Consider the following 13,771-nt stretch of genomic DNA (forward strand, 5'->3'; position numbering starts at 1 on the left):
ATTTGCTTTAGCATCTCTTCACTGGACAGCAAGTTTCAGAGTCTCTTCTGATATCCATTCGAAAATTTAAGCAGGGTTATTGTGAGTCGGAACTGACTCCATGGCACTTAACAAATTAATCCTAAAGAATGTGATGGTATGTGGGAGAGACAATAGAAAGTTTTTTCCTCTTCATTTTGGGAAATCTTTGGGGAAGAAGTAAAGTCTGATAGTCCCGTGAAAAAGTAAGAGGTGTAAATTTTGGAATTACATGGTGTTCTTTCAGTTATATTGCATATTTCCTTATCATATAGTGTACTTGCAAACTTCAATTTTTCCTTATTGTTTTTATGAAATACCTAACATATACGAAAGCATAGACCAGCTTTGTCCAATAGACCTTTCTGTAATGATGAAAATATTTTATATTGGCACTATCTAATTTATAGCCACTAGCCACTGAGCTGTAGGATAAGCACTGGACCAAAAGGTCAGTTTCAGCTTCAAGGTCGGAGCTTCAAACTCACCAGCTGCTCCTTGGAAATCCTAGACAGGGTCACTGGGAGTTGGAACTGACTCAGTGACACTTAACAACAGTCACTGAGCACAGTGGCTCCATAGGATTAGCACTGGACTGTGAACCATAAGGTCAGCAGTTCAAGCCCACCAGCTGCTCTGTGGGAGAAAGGTGAAGCTCTCTGCTCCTGCAAAGAAGTACAGTCAGTGAAACTTTATAGGGGACGCTCTGAGTCAGAACCAACTCAACACCACTTAACAACAAGTCACAGAACTTCTGAAATGTGGCTAGTGGGAGACCTGAATGGAATTTTAAATTCAATTTAAATTTCAAAAGCCACATATGCCTAGTGTTGGGCAGCATAGGCATAGTGAATAATAAAGTGAACATTTAGGTACACTGTACAATTTTAAAATAATTATTAACATTTGGCCTTGTTTGCTTCAGTTTTTTGGTTTATTTTTTTCTATTTTACTTTTTTAAAGTAAAACAAAAGCATGAGAGATATGACTGAACTCTCTCTCCCCTGTCTCACTCTTCCTCCTTCCCTACCCCACTGACCATTTGCAAAATACTTCAAACGTCCCCTCAATTTATAGATATACTTTCATGAAATGTCACATCTCCATATAATCATGATTGTATTTCTTAGCTCTATGTGTTCTTTTCTGTTCCAGTGGTTTATTTGTCCCTAAACTAATAGTTCAGTTAATTTTTGCTTCATTGAGTATCATTATGTCTTCTTGGTAAATTTACCTTGTTATCATTAAGTAATGTTCTTTTTACCTGATCATTTTCTTTGTTCTGAAGTGTGAAATCTGAAATTCTTTGATATTAATATAGCTACTTCAGCTCTGTTTTAATTAGTGTGCATATATGAATAAAATCCTAGTAGCAATACTTTTTCAGTCACCCTTGTATAATTTTCCACCCTTTTACATTATTTATTTTCCAGCTTTATTGAGATTTAGGTGACATAAAATTTATCCACTTGAAGTGTACAGTTAAGTGGTTTCTTGTAATATTCACAAAGTCTTGTATCCATTACCATAATCCATTTTTGTGCATTTCACCTTCTCCAAAAGGAACCTCACACCCATTAGTAGTCACTCCTCATCCCCAGTCACAACCCAACCCCTAGACAACCACTAATCTGCTTTCTGCCTCTATGGATTTGCCTATTCTTGGTGTTTCATAGAAATGAATGTGTACCTGGCTTATTTCACTCAGTGTAAGGTTTCCAAGGTACATGTATGCTGTCGCATATGTAAGAACTTCAGTTTTTAAATGATTACGGAATAGTATTTTGCTGAAATGTATATACCACATTTGTTTATCCATTCATCAGTAGGTGGACATGTAAGTTGGTTCCACTTTTTGACTACTGTGGATAGTGTGGCTATGAACATTTTTCTGCTAATTTTTATGTGAGCATATGTTTTCAGATCTCTTGTGTATGTGCCTAACAGCAGAATTGCTGGGTCTTATGTTAATTCTATGTTTAGTGTTTTGAGGAACTGTTTTCAAAAGTATTTGCACCATTTTCCCACTAGCAATGTATGAGTTTCTAATTTCTCCGTGTCTACACCAATACTATTTTCAATTTTTTTTCTCATTGTAGCCATTCTAGTAGGGATGCAGTGGTATTACCTGTGGGTTTGACTTGCATGTATTTCTCTAATGAATAAAACATCTTTGGGTTATTAGCCATTTATTTATCTTCTTTGGAAAAATGTCCGTTCAAATATTTTGTTAATTTTTTAATGGTTGTCTTTTTATTATTAAGTTGATGTTCTTGATACAAGATTTGAAAATACTTTTTTTAAAATTCTATCTCTATATTTTCTTGATGTCTTGGTTGTCTTTTTACTTTCTTAATGGTCTCATTTTACTTGTATCCTCTCTGTATTATTATGTTTTGAGTGAATTTCTTGTTTACAGCATATAATTGGCTCATACTTTTTAAAATGATATTATGACACTCTGTATTTCAATTGATGTGTCTTGTTGGGATTTTTTATTACAAATAAGTCATATGTTAGTTTCAGAAGAATTTAGATCACATGATAATGAGTCTTTTATCTATAAATAGTATCTATGATTATAATTACTCCAAGGTTTTAATAATACTTTTCAGAAAAGTTTTGCACATTTTTGGCAATTATATAATAATTTACTTGAGTATTTTGTATCTGATTCTATTAAATGTTTCAGTTGGTTATTGATGCTGTATGGAAACATGATTGATTTGTGTATATTGATGTTTATCCAGTAGCTTTTCTGAATTCTGGTTAGCTTTATTGTTGATCTGAAGATTTTTGTGCATGCTCTACGTAAATAGGTATGTTGTGTTCTAGTTTTGTATCTGCCTCGACAATTTTTATTTCTTTTTTCTTATCTTACTGCATTGGCTAGCCCTTCTTGATCAGTGTCGAGTAGAAGCAGTGAAGGTAGACACTCTTTCTTATTATTGACTAAAGGAAAGCTTCTAAAGTTTCAGCAATAAAAATGATGTTTATAGTAGGCTTTTGATAGATTTGCTTCATCAAGCTGAATAAGTTTTTTCCTGCTATTTTGCCAAAACTCTTATTATGACTAATACTCACTTATTACTAAATATTTTTTTCTGCATCTGATATCAGATTGTTTCTCCTCTAGCCTTTTGGGGATGTAGCTCAGTGGTAGAGCACATGCTTTGCATGTATGAGGCCCTGGGTTCAATCCCCGGCATCTCCATTTTAGTTAAACTTTCTCTGGAGTCCTGATGTGGTGCCATAGGATAAGCACTTAATCTCAAGGTCAGTTTGAACCACACAGTTGGCGGTTCAAACTCACCAGCTGCTCCTTGGAAACTGTATATAGGGTCGCTGAGTCAGAACTTATTTAGTGGCACTTAACAACAACATCAACAACAATCTATTAATAAGGCGCTCTGGTAGCTTAGTGGATTACAAACTGAGCTGCTAACCGCAAGGTCAGCAATTGAAGTCTACCAGTTGCTTCTCAGGAGAAAGATGTGGCTTTCCGGTCCGGTAAAGATTTCCAGCCCCGAAATCCCTATACAGGGTTGCTATGAGTCAGATCCAACTCTACAGCACACAATTTTACCACCATCAATCTGCTAATGGAGTCCAGGTATGGTTCTATAGGGTAAGCACTAGACTACTAACTACAAGGTTGTTGGTTCAAATCCATCAACTTCTCCTTGTAAACCCTATACAGGGGTGCTATGAGTTGGAACTGACTCAACGGTAATTAACAACAGCAACCAACAATCTATTAATGTGGTATATTAACTAATAACTGGTGCTGAACTAATCTTGCATTCTTCTGATAAAAACATTAATTGGCAATTTCTTTTTTATACATTGCAGCATTTGGTTTGTTATTTTTAAAATAAAATCTGTTTTCATTAGTGAAACTGATACATAGCCTTTTTATTGTTCTCTTCGTGTTCTAGGTCAGATATCTAGAATATTAACATATAAAAAGAGTTGAGTGGCTTACCCTTTTTCTATTCTTTGAAACAGAAAAATAAGATGGTCTGACTAAGTAGGGTGTAAGGAATGGGAGACTGTAAGGAATGGGAGAGAGAAACCAACTAAAAGCTAAACATCTTGCACTTCAAATTGGAAACACTTAATGAGATGGTGTGTGTCCCCTACATGTATCAGATGTAGGGGCTTCCAGCTTGTGGGTGGATAAGGGTAGATATCCTTTGGCAGTGTATGCCAGGGCAAACATTTAGCTCTAAACCTGATAATGGTTTGAAGTGAGACTTTCCCCTCCCAAAGATTTGAAAAAGAGGAAGACCCCCCCCCAGCAAGATGGATTGGCAAAGTGGCAACATCAGTGGGCTCAAGTGTGGCAACAATAGTGAGGTTGGCCCAGGATCGGGCAGTGTTTTATTCTGCTGTGCATAAGGTCGCTATGAGTTGGTACCGACTTGATGGCACCTAACAACAACAACAACAATTTCAGAAGTGATTTTCTTTCATTTCTCTGTATCTCTGAGCTGAGCACATACTGAATGAACTCAGTTCCTAGGTCCTCTACTGGAGGCCTCTTGAATTATTTTCATATAGAGAACCTAGATTTTGTATGCTTTAGCAAAAAATTGCAATGCTCTTTCTTTAAAAGGCAACTGAGGGCTAAAGACCCTGAGTGATTTATTCAGGGTGAGGGTTGAAAGATGCCAAGAACAGGTTTCCCCACTGGCTCCCTGGGGTGCATTTGCATCATGGGTATTTGTCCACATGCTGCCTCTGCTGCGGTGGTTCCTTCCTTCCAGCCCATGTTCCAAGCTCATGTGTCTCCTGTGGGTACATACCTGGCATTGTGCCATTCTTCCATATACAGTCTTCTGTAATAGCAGCACCTACAATCATTCAACACAGCGCAACCCTTCTATAAACTTTTGGAGCATTCTGAATAAGAAGGCTCCTACTATGGTCTTTCCCATACCAGGAAAACAACAATATATGACAATGTGGGGTCCTGATATGGTGCTGTAGGATAAAGCACTGGACTACAAGGGCAGTGTGATCCACAAGGTTGGTGGTTCAAACTCACCAGCCACTCCTTGGAAACCATATACAGGGTTGTATGAGTCAGAACCAACTCAATAGCACTTAACAATAACACCATACAACAACGTGGGAGCACAGTGGCTCCCTACAATAAGCACTGGACTGCGACCCACAATATCTACAGTTTGAGCCTACCAGCCGCTCCGCCAGAGAAAGATAAGGCTTTCTGCTGCTGTGAGGTTTAAAACTTCGGAAACCCTAGACAGGGTCACTATGAGTCGGAACTTACTCAGCTGTGCTTAACAACAACATACAACAATGACCTCAGTATGTGAAGTCATTCAGAAGTAGAGGCATCTTTCAGAGTAATTTATAGAGTGTCCCAGGGACTATGCATGGGACTGCCGCAGTGCAGGACAAAGCCACTCAGTGCATGCGCTGTTGCAGGTCCTGATAACGGTGAAGAGAATCTCAGCATTGGAGAAAGATTGCCTAGACTCAGCCACTCATTTGATTCAACCCCATTCCAATGCCATTAACATCCAACCAAATCCATGACAATGAGCTTTTCCTTACATAGTTATTCCTTACGGTATGATGATAAATTTGTCTCTAACTTTTATTCATTAGGGATGGAACCTATAGAGGTGCCCCTTGAGGAAAACAGTGAGCAGGCTCAGATTTGCCAAAGCAAGGTCTGTGCTGATAGGTAAGGCTCTGAACAGGTAAAAATCTCAGCTCCATCTGCAGGGGTAACGGGGGAGGAGATCAATGCCCTGTAAGGTCTGTCGTCTTCTGTCTCTTCACCTCTTGCTCACTTGACCCTCACAGCACTGACGCATTGGTATTTTTCAAACCTAACAAGCACATTCCCACCTCAGGTTTTTACACTTGCTGTTCCCTCTGATTGAGTGGCTCATTCCCTACTTACAAATCTCTGGGGCTCACTCCTTCACCTCTGTCAGCTCTGTGCTCCAAAGCTGCCTTCTTAGAGGAGCCACCTAAACACCACAGAAATCAGCTCCTCCCTATCTGTTCCTCTTTATATTGATTTCCTAGCTTATTATAATGTTTATTTCCAACCCCTCTCACTAGAATGCTGACTCTGAGCGAATTGGACTTTGTCTGTGTTGGTCATCCTAGAGCCTGGAACAGCATAGGGTGAAGCAGGGAGAATAGTGGAGACCACAGCAGCCCATGATGGTAGCTTGAATGGAGTGGTTGCAGTAGAGGTGATGAGGGAGGAGACCTGATTCCTTGTTTGAAAGAGTGGCTGGTGAGTCTAGAGTAGTTGGAAGTGGGTAAGGGTATAAATGGAAAGGCCATCTAGGCACCTGTGTTTGTAACACAGATGAAACAAGATGGAGGCTTGGACCAGGATCAGAGAGAAAATCAGGCAGGGTAAGATATATAAGGGGGCTTCAAAAAGTTCATGGAAACATGGAGTAAAGAGAAAATGGAATTTTCTCATGAAGCCATGAAGTTGTTGAAGCCCCCTCACCTATTCTGGAATAGTTTACCTGAACTAGCGAATGGCTCGACTTTCTTTTTATATACCAAAAAAGTTAACCCATGTAACCTGGAAGTGAAAGAAAATATTTCAACTTGGCTCAGAGTAAAAAACCAGGACACTTATCTGTGTTCAAGGACTTCTGAAGCTGTTTTGTAAAGTCTCAAATTCTAAGCTTTGTGATTCTCAGTGGCAATAATTAATACTAACAAAAGAACCTCTGAAGTTTTCTGTTGTTGTTATAAAGGCAAATCATTTTCGACTCATAGCAACCCCATGTGACAGAGGAAAACTACCCCATAGGGTTTCTAGGCTATAATCTTTATGGGAACAGATCTCCCATGAAGCTACTGGATGGACTCAAACCATCAATCTTTCAGTTAACAATTGAATGCTTAACCATTGCTCTACCAGGGCTCCTTCCAAAGCTTTTAATCTGGTCTGACAGCTTCACATATGCTCCTGCGTGAGTGCCTTCTGGTGCCTTGGAGATCTCCATGTAACTTCCTGTTCACTCCTGTCATTTCGGCACACCTCTCTCAGGGGGTGGGCACAATGCTTTTATTTCTGAATTTATTTTTTATACAGTTAAGATTGTTATTTAAAGATATATTTAATATATCTCCAACCCCAACCCCAACCCCAACCCACTCTCCCCAACCTCCCCCCTCTTTTTTTTTTTTTTTTTTGCCAGAGTAAATACTTATGACTGTGGAGAAAAAATTTCTAGATGGCTGTCAGAGCTTTTTGGCCGTGAGTGTCATTTGATCAAACAAAGTTCAAACTTCCAAAGAAATGCTAAGAAGAAACATGGAAAAGGTATCTATCACATTTTGGGTTGGTTTTTAGGGGCAGGTATACGTCAAAAGCAGTCCATGAAATGGAGTCACAGAGACGCTTGCTTATAGCAAGGAGAGCAGGTTGGTCAGACTTTGACAGAAACGTGCTATAAAGTCTTCAAGGTCAGCATGTCATGGGGCCGCATCTTAACCTTAGGAGGGCTTTGGCCAGCTGCTGTGCTGGGCTGAAGCCTTCATCAGTCCTTCATGTTTATTAAATGAAACACCTGGTATGTTGCTATGCCTTCAGATCAGAACTAAGAACAAGGAAACCAGGGTTTCTAGACTTGACTCTAGGATCAAATAGCTGTGAGACCTTGGCAAGTCATAAACCCATGGTGCTACAACTTCAGGACTCAACTGATTGTTAGACTCAAACCGACTTTGCGATCCAGCGCATTAACTCACAGTGCCACATTTGTATAGTTGTCTTTAATATTGTTTAGAAAAAAGTATTTGCAATGAAGAAGTAATTTGTCTTACAAAATTCTGTCATGTGATCATTTTGATACATTTTGACAGTTTTTCCCATGCTAAGGTGTTGCTGGAGTCCTGATGTGGCCCTGTGGGTTAATGTGCTGGACTGTATAGTTGGTTTGTACCGCAAGGTTGCAGTTCAAGCTCATCAACTGCTCTTCGGAAACCCTGTACAGGGTCCCTATGGGTTGGAATCAACTAGACAGCACTGAACAACAACAATATGATGTTGCTAGGGTGATTTAAGACGGAGAAGAAAGTACTTTGAAAGTTAACAGTAGCATATGTAAAGAAAGGAACATTTTCATTCATCTGCTCAAATGTTATCCCTTTAGAACTATAGCCGTTATCTGAACTCCCTGGTTCCCTTCCCTGGTTTATTTTTTGTTAATTTGCTTTATACTCTGTCTTCTATCTACTAGAAAATGCCATAAGGAGATTTTTATTTTTTAACTTTTGGAGTCCTGGTGTGGCTCTGTGGGTTAATGCACTGGACTGCAGGGCCAGTTTGAACTGTAAGGTCGGAGGTTCGAGATCAGCACCTACTCCATGTAAACCCTATACAGGGTTGCTGTGAGTTGGAACTGACTCAATGGTGCTTAACGAGAACAACAATTGTGAATTGGGTGAAGGTTTACAAAACATCAGTTTTTCATGCAATAATTTTTATACACATTTTGAAGAGGAGGATTTTTATTTGTTTTGCTGTGTTGTATCCTCAGGGCTCAGAACAGCATCTGGCACGTAGTAGTTGCTCAGTAAATATGAGATGAATGAATAAATGGATCATTACAACATTGTTGTCTGTGCTGAAATGAGCTGGTGTATTGGCCAAGAAGACTGGCCTGTCAACCTGAATAACATTTTTCCCATATAGAGACCACTGTTGTTAGGTGTCATTGAGTCTATTCCAACTCGTAGTGACTACATATGACAAAGTAGAACTGCCTGCAGGTGTTTCTAGGCTTTAATCTTTACAGGAGGAGACCACCAGGTCTTTCTTCAATAGAGCCAAATGGGTGGATTTGAACCCCCAACCTTTCTGTTAGCAGTGTGAGTAACCATCATGCCACCAGGCCTAAGGACCTACATAGATTGACTTATGCATCCTAAAAAATGCACAGTAAAAATGGAAGCTGAAGAGTTTAGATAAAGTTTTAAAACTTGATCGTTTTTTCCTGTCATGAACTTGAATACATGATGGAGAAGAGGGAGAGGGGAGTAAGCTTATACTCACTTGGCTGCAGAGGTGTTCGGTCATGGGATTAGAGACTTGATTAAAGGGGAGGGAGAATTAGACATCCATGGACAGAGATTTGCAAGGTACAGGATCCATCAGAATTGGGTGTCGTCCTTACAAATGACCTGGACAAGAGAGTGGTAGTGAAATTTGAAGTTTTAGTCATTCAGTGAGTGCTGGTGTGGTGCTGTGGGTTAATGCACTGGACTGCCAGGTCAGTTTGAACTGTAAGGTTGGTGGTTCAAGCTCACCAGCCACTCCTCAGAAATTGAATTGGAACCAATTCAATGGCACTTAACAACAACAGCAACAAGTCACTCAATAATTTATTGAGCACCTCCTATCTACCAGGAGCTCGGCTGACATTATTAAACTGTGGTCCTAGAACTTCAGGGTCTCACTTTAGGGGACATGAGTCACCATCAGATAGGGACAGTGGTACATGCAGGAGCCATATGCTAGGACTGGAAGTGAGGCACAGAAGGCTTCCAGAAGAGACAAGTTTGGAATTGTGTCTTAATAGGATAGTAGGTATTTCCTAGGCTGACTGAGGCAGAAGAGCAGCAAGGCAGGGCTTGACATGACATGGGTTCAGAGAGGGGTTTAGGAGAGTCAGAGGTGGCAGGGAAGTGATGGGGAAGAGCATCTTTGAGGAAATCAGATTCAAAGGAGTCTGCAGTTGCAGGGACTCATCAAAGAAGGCAACTTGTATTAGGTAGTGTGATGTGAAGGGTGGTTGAGGGATGGTGGGAAGCAAAGGTGTTAGGCAAGAGACAGCTGTGACTGCTCTCATGAGAGAGGGAGGACCTGGGTGAGCCCAAGGTGGTGGTCACAGAGATGAGTGTGACATCTGTTGTTTGTGAACATTTATACCCCAAAGATGCAGCGTAGGGTGGAGAGGTCTCTGATGGTCTAGACCACTGGTCCTCAGTTTTGCATTAATATCCCAAAGAATTTTTTTTTTTAAACTACAGTCCCCATTTACATGTTTATCTTTTCTTCTAAAATTTTTAAATAGTTAAAATCATTGCAAACGATATGACTTCTGAAATTTTGTAAATATTTTTGTATCTTACTGTTTTAAACATGGCCAGTGGAATCTCAATACCATAGCAATTTTATTCCCATGAATATTCATTAAAAAAATAAACAAATTTGTTTGTGTATATATACAGATATAAACACATTATCCTATAAGGTTAGAAATTTTATTTCTTTCCTTTTTCTCTTTGAACTTACATTTCCACTCCACTTCCCGGTCAAAATTGTACCTTAATTTTAAATATTTTATTAGTGAAATAATACTGAAAATCTTTTGATCACCATACTAATTTGAAGCTAGAATATGTCTATAAATTGAAATAGATACATATTTTAAAAGTTTACTGTGATGATAAGGTTCTAATTATTAGGGAATTTCTTCTGGATTATTATTATCATTTTTATTAATAGTTGATCAAAGCAACACATTTTCCTATTTTTGAAACATTATACCTGGAGAAAAAAAATTGTTGAAAAGGAATCTCTTAATGAGAGTGTTGGCTGACCATTAATCCCCATGTTCGTGAAAGACTGTCGTGTTAGGGCCTGGAAAGCCTGGTGTTCTGCACTTTGCTTTTGTAAATAAAGACTTTGGTGAATGCGCCTTCACTGGGACCTTTCTCCTGAGGTACCCAAGGAAGTACAGGAATTGAAATAAAAATGACTTTAATGACCTGTCACTAGATGACTTAATTGGGTGTTGCAAAGACTTGTACTCTACCTTACCTACACAGGGATCATTCAAGCTTTGGAGACTTATTTTCTTAGCACCACTCCAGGTTGTGAATGGGGCTTTTGTTTTCTACCCTGGAAGTGTTTACCCCCCAGGGACAATCCACTGTAGGAGAGTCTGCCTTCTCTGGAGTGGGCAAAGAGTCTTTTATGAATGGAACTGGGATCATACTTCTATTCTCTGGCAGAGCCATTTCAACAAGAAGGATTGTTGCCAATGGAGGATTTGGAAACCAATTCTCTGACATGTTTCCATTCTTATAGACTCTGGGCTCCACAAGCTGGTTTGAAAGCTGCTCAGCCTACCTTTTTTTATCAGCTCCACAAGCTGGTTTGAAAGCTGCCCAGCATACCTGTTTTAAAATCAGCACCTTGCATAAAGACAGGCGTCTTGGGGTGGTGCAAACAGTTAAGCACTCTGTTACTAACCAGAAGGTTGGAGGATCAAATCCATCCAGAGACACTTTGGAAGCAAGGCCTGGTAATCTACTTCTGATTGCTCACAATCATGAAACCACTTATGAGTCAGAAAAGACTCAATTCAACTGATTTTTGGTGTGGATGGATGAAAGATGAGGGGTGGGGGGTGGGGGGCGTGGGCACCAGAAGCTAGAGGCAGGTTGCCTGCAGTTCTAATAATTTTAAGACTTACTTATTTCTAATGTTAATTATTTGGTACTTACACAAAGATGAATTGTTTCCACTAATTAGATTCTTAAGATGTCCCTTTTGTTCCCTTATCAAGGCCCTTCCTACTGCCCTGACATGATTTCAACTCAGTGTTCTAGTTTAGTTTTGTTTGTTTTTTCAAATTACTTAAGATAGAATATTCTAGGATCTCATTTTCCTTCCCATGTATGAGAGGTTTGAGCCAGGCTTAGAATGTTATTATTCTTGTCAGGGCAACCATTTCTTCTGTTACAGAATTAGTATCAACCTTTGAAAAATGCAAGTCAGCCAGAAGCAAGATTCAGTTGCATTCCAAGAAAGCATCTCTCCTTTTAAATGCTCCATTGTTTTCAGATCAGTCTCCTGGTACAACAGCTACCCTTTCTTTGGTGAATGAAGCTCAGTATCTGCTGCTGAACAGATCAAGTGTTTTGGAACTTCAGCAGCAATTAAATGTTAGGTAAGGTCTCCTACCTCTGGAAGAGCAGTAAAGTATAACCTCTTGCCCCTGGGAATAAGGTCCGTGTACCTGTTCACCTGATTTCCAGCTCAGATCTGCTCACACTTTGAAGTACCTCCTGGCCCTGGAGACAGAACCATACTCTGTAGTAGCCAATGTCTATGTGACACATGAATGTCCCTTGACTTTATTTTGCTGGTAAAAGCTTGTCCTGATCATTCAGGCATCTGGCCAGAGTAGAGTTGATCAAGGCAGACGCCACAGGGCAGGCAGGTTGAATTATTACAACAAGCAATTATTTCCTACCTCTGGTGCGGGGCTGTCGGGTAAGCACTGATCTGCTAACTGCAAGGTCGGAGGTTCAAATCTGCCAGCCGCTCCTCTGAAACCCCAGACAGGGTCACTATGAATTGAAACTGACTAGATGGCACTTAACAACTACTTTCCTTTTTGGATATGTCTTAAACAGTGACGAGAATGGAAAGGAAGAATTGTTCCCAATGAGTGATCTCATCTCACGTTTCCGTGCCAATATTGTTACCAATGGGACAAAGGCTTTTGAAGAAGAGAAATGGGATTCAATTTCAGTTGGATCCTTGCATTTCCAGGTAAGCCCCCATAAATTCTACTACTCTTCCCAAAGAGCTGTCAATAAATAGGGATTGACCTGAATCTCAGGCCTGGGTGGTGGCAAGCAGGAATAATGTCTTTGTCCTAACTCTTAACCATCACACAGTCTCTGCCGGAGGGTGTGTACTATGCTTTCTGGAACATGCCTTGGGATGATTCACCCCTTAGTTCCCAAGAGAGTGGCAGCAGACACAGCTGATGTGCCCCAAACACATGATGGGGGGGCGCAGTGTGCCCTCCACCTGGCCATTAGGCCTAGGCTTCATCTCTGTTTTCTTGGAACCCTGTGCCTGTGAGAACCCATCATCCCAAATATTGCTAGACTTTCTGGCAGCCTGTAGCATGTGGAGGAAGACTCAGAAGCTTGGCGGTGTCCACGGCTCCTTCTTTTCCTGCTCTGGCCTCTGACCTTGCTGGCAACAGGGGGAAAGCTTGCAGTCAATGACAAAGCCACCAGATGTTACAACCGCCAGGCCTTGGCTCCTCTCAGAAAGAGAAGAAAATCTTAGGCTCAGATCCACCCTCTGGGAAGGCACTCTGGTGGCACAGTGGCTAAGCACTCAATTGCTAACTGAAGGATCAGTGGTTTGAGCCCACCGGCCTCTCCATGGGAGAAGATGTGATGTGGCAGTCTGCTTCCATGAAGATTTATAGCCTTGGAAACAACATAGGGCAGCTCTGTTCTGTCCTATGAGTTGGACTTCACTGGAGAGCAATGGGTTGTCATGAGACTTTACAACTACTCTGAGCTCAGGACCCGCTCCCCTCTATACCTCTGTCATATTAACCTTCCTGTTACTCCTAAGTACAGCCTCTGCGCCTGTGCCCTTGCGATCGCTTCTGCCTGGCATACTCTCCCTGCAACTACTCTAGGGTCCTGCCTCAGATGTCACCTCCTTGTATAGATTGCCCTTGACCCACACACAGTCCCATTCTGTAGATACAAAAACCATGTGGGAGCCATGTCTGAATTCTTTTGGCTTCATAAGGAATCATAAAGAATCAACTCAGCGTTAGTCTGAGGCCGATTCCTATAAAGCAGAGGTCAGATATGCCTCTACCCTACAACCTTCTTTACCCTGTTCTCACATCAACCATTGCCTCCTACAGCACTCTCTGCTTTCACCTGGGTTCAATAATTCATTACA

General features: G+C 40.6%; 1 protein-coding gene and 1 non-coding gene across 2 annotated transcripts in view; both read left to right on the forward strand.

Moving 5' to 3' along the window:
- Positions 1-13,771, forward strand: part of MOCOS (molybdenum cofactor sulfurase) — a 75,721-nt gene that overhangs the window by 38,432 nt on the left and 23,518 nt on the right. Inside the window, exons 10-13 of the mRNA XM_006835137.1 lie at positions 5,656-5,734; positions 7,230-7,354; positions 11,888-11,993; positions 12,463-12,601. Of these exons, the coding sequence (XP_006835200.1) occupies positions 5,656-5,734; positions 7,230-7,354; positions 11,888-11,993; positions 12,463-12,601 (449 nt within the window). The remainder of the gene's footprint in view (positions 1-5,655; positions 5,735-7,229; positions 7,355-11,887; positions 11,994-12,462; positions 12,602-13,771) is intronic.
- Positions 3,161-3,232, forward strand: TRNAA-UGC. Its single transcript has one exon. It is a non-coding gene; the product is annotated as a tRNA-Ala (tRNA).

This window comes from Chrysochloris asiatica, unplaced genomic scaffold, assembly GCF_000296735.1.
Source record: "Chrysochloris asiatica unplaced genomic scaffold, ChrAsi1.0 scaffold00015, whole genome shotgun sequence".
NCBI classification, from domain to species: domain Eukaryota; kingdom Metazoa; phylum Chordata; class Mammalia; order Afrosoricida; family Chrysochloridae; genus Chrysochloris; species Chrysochloris asiatica.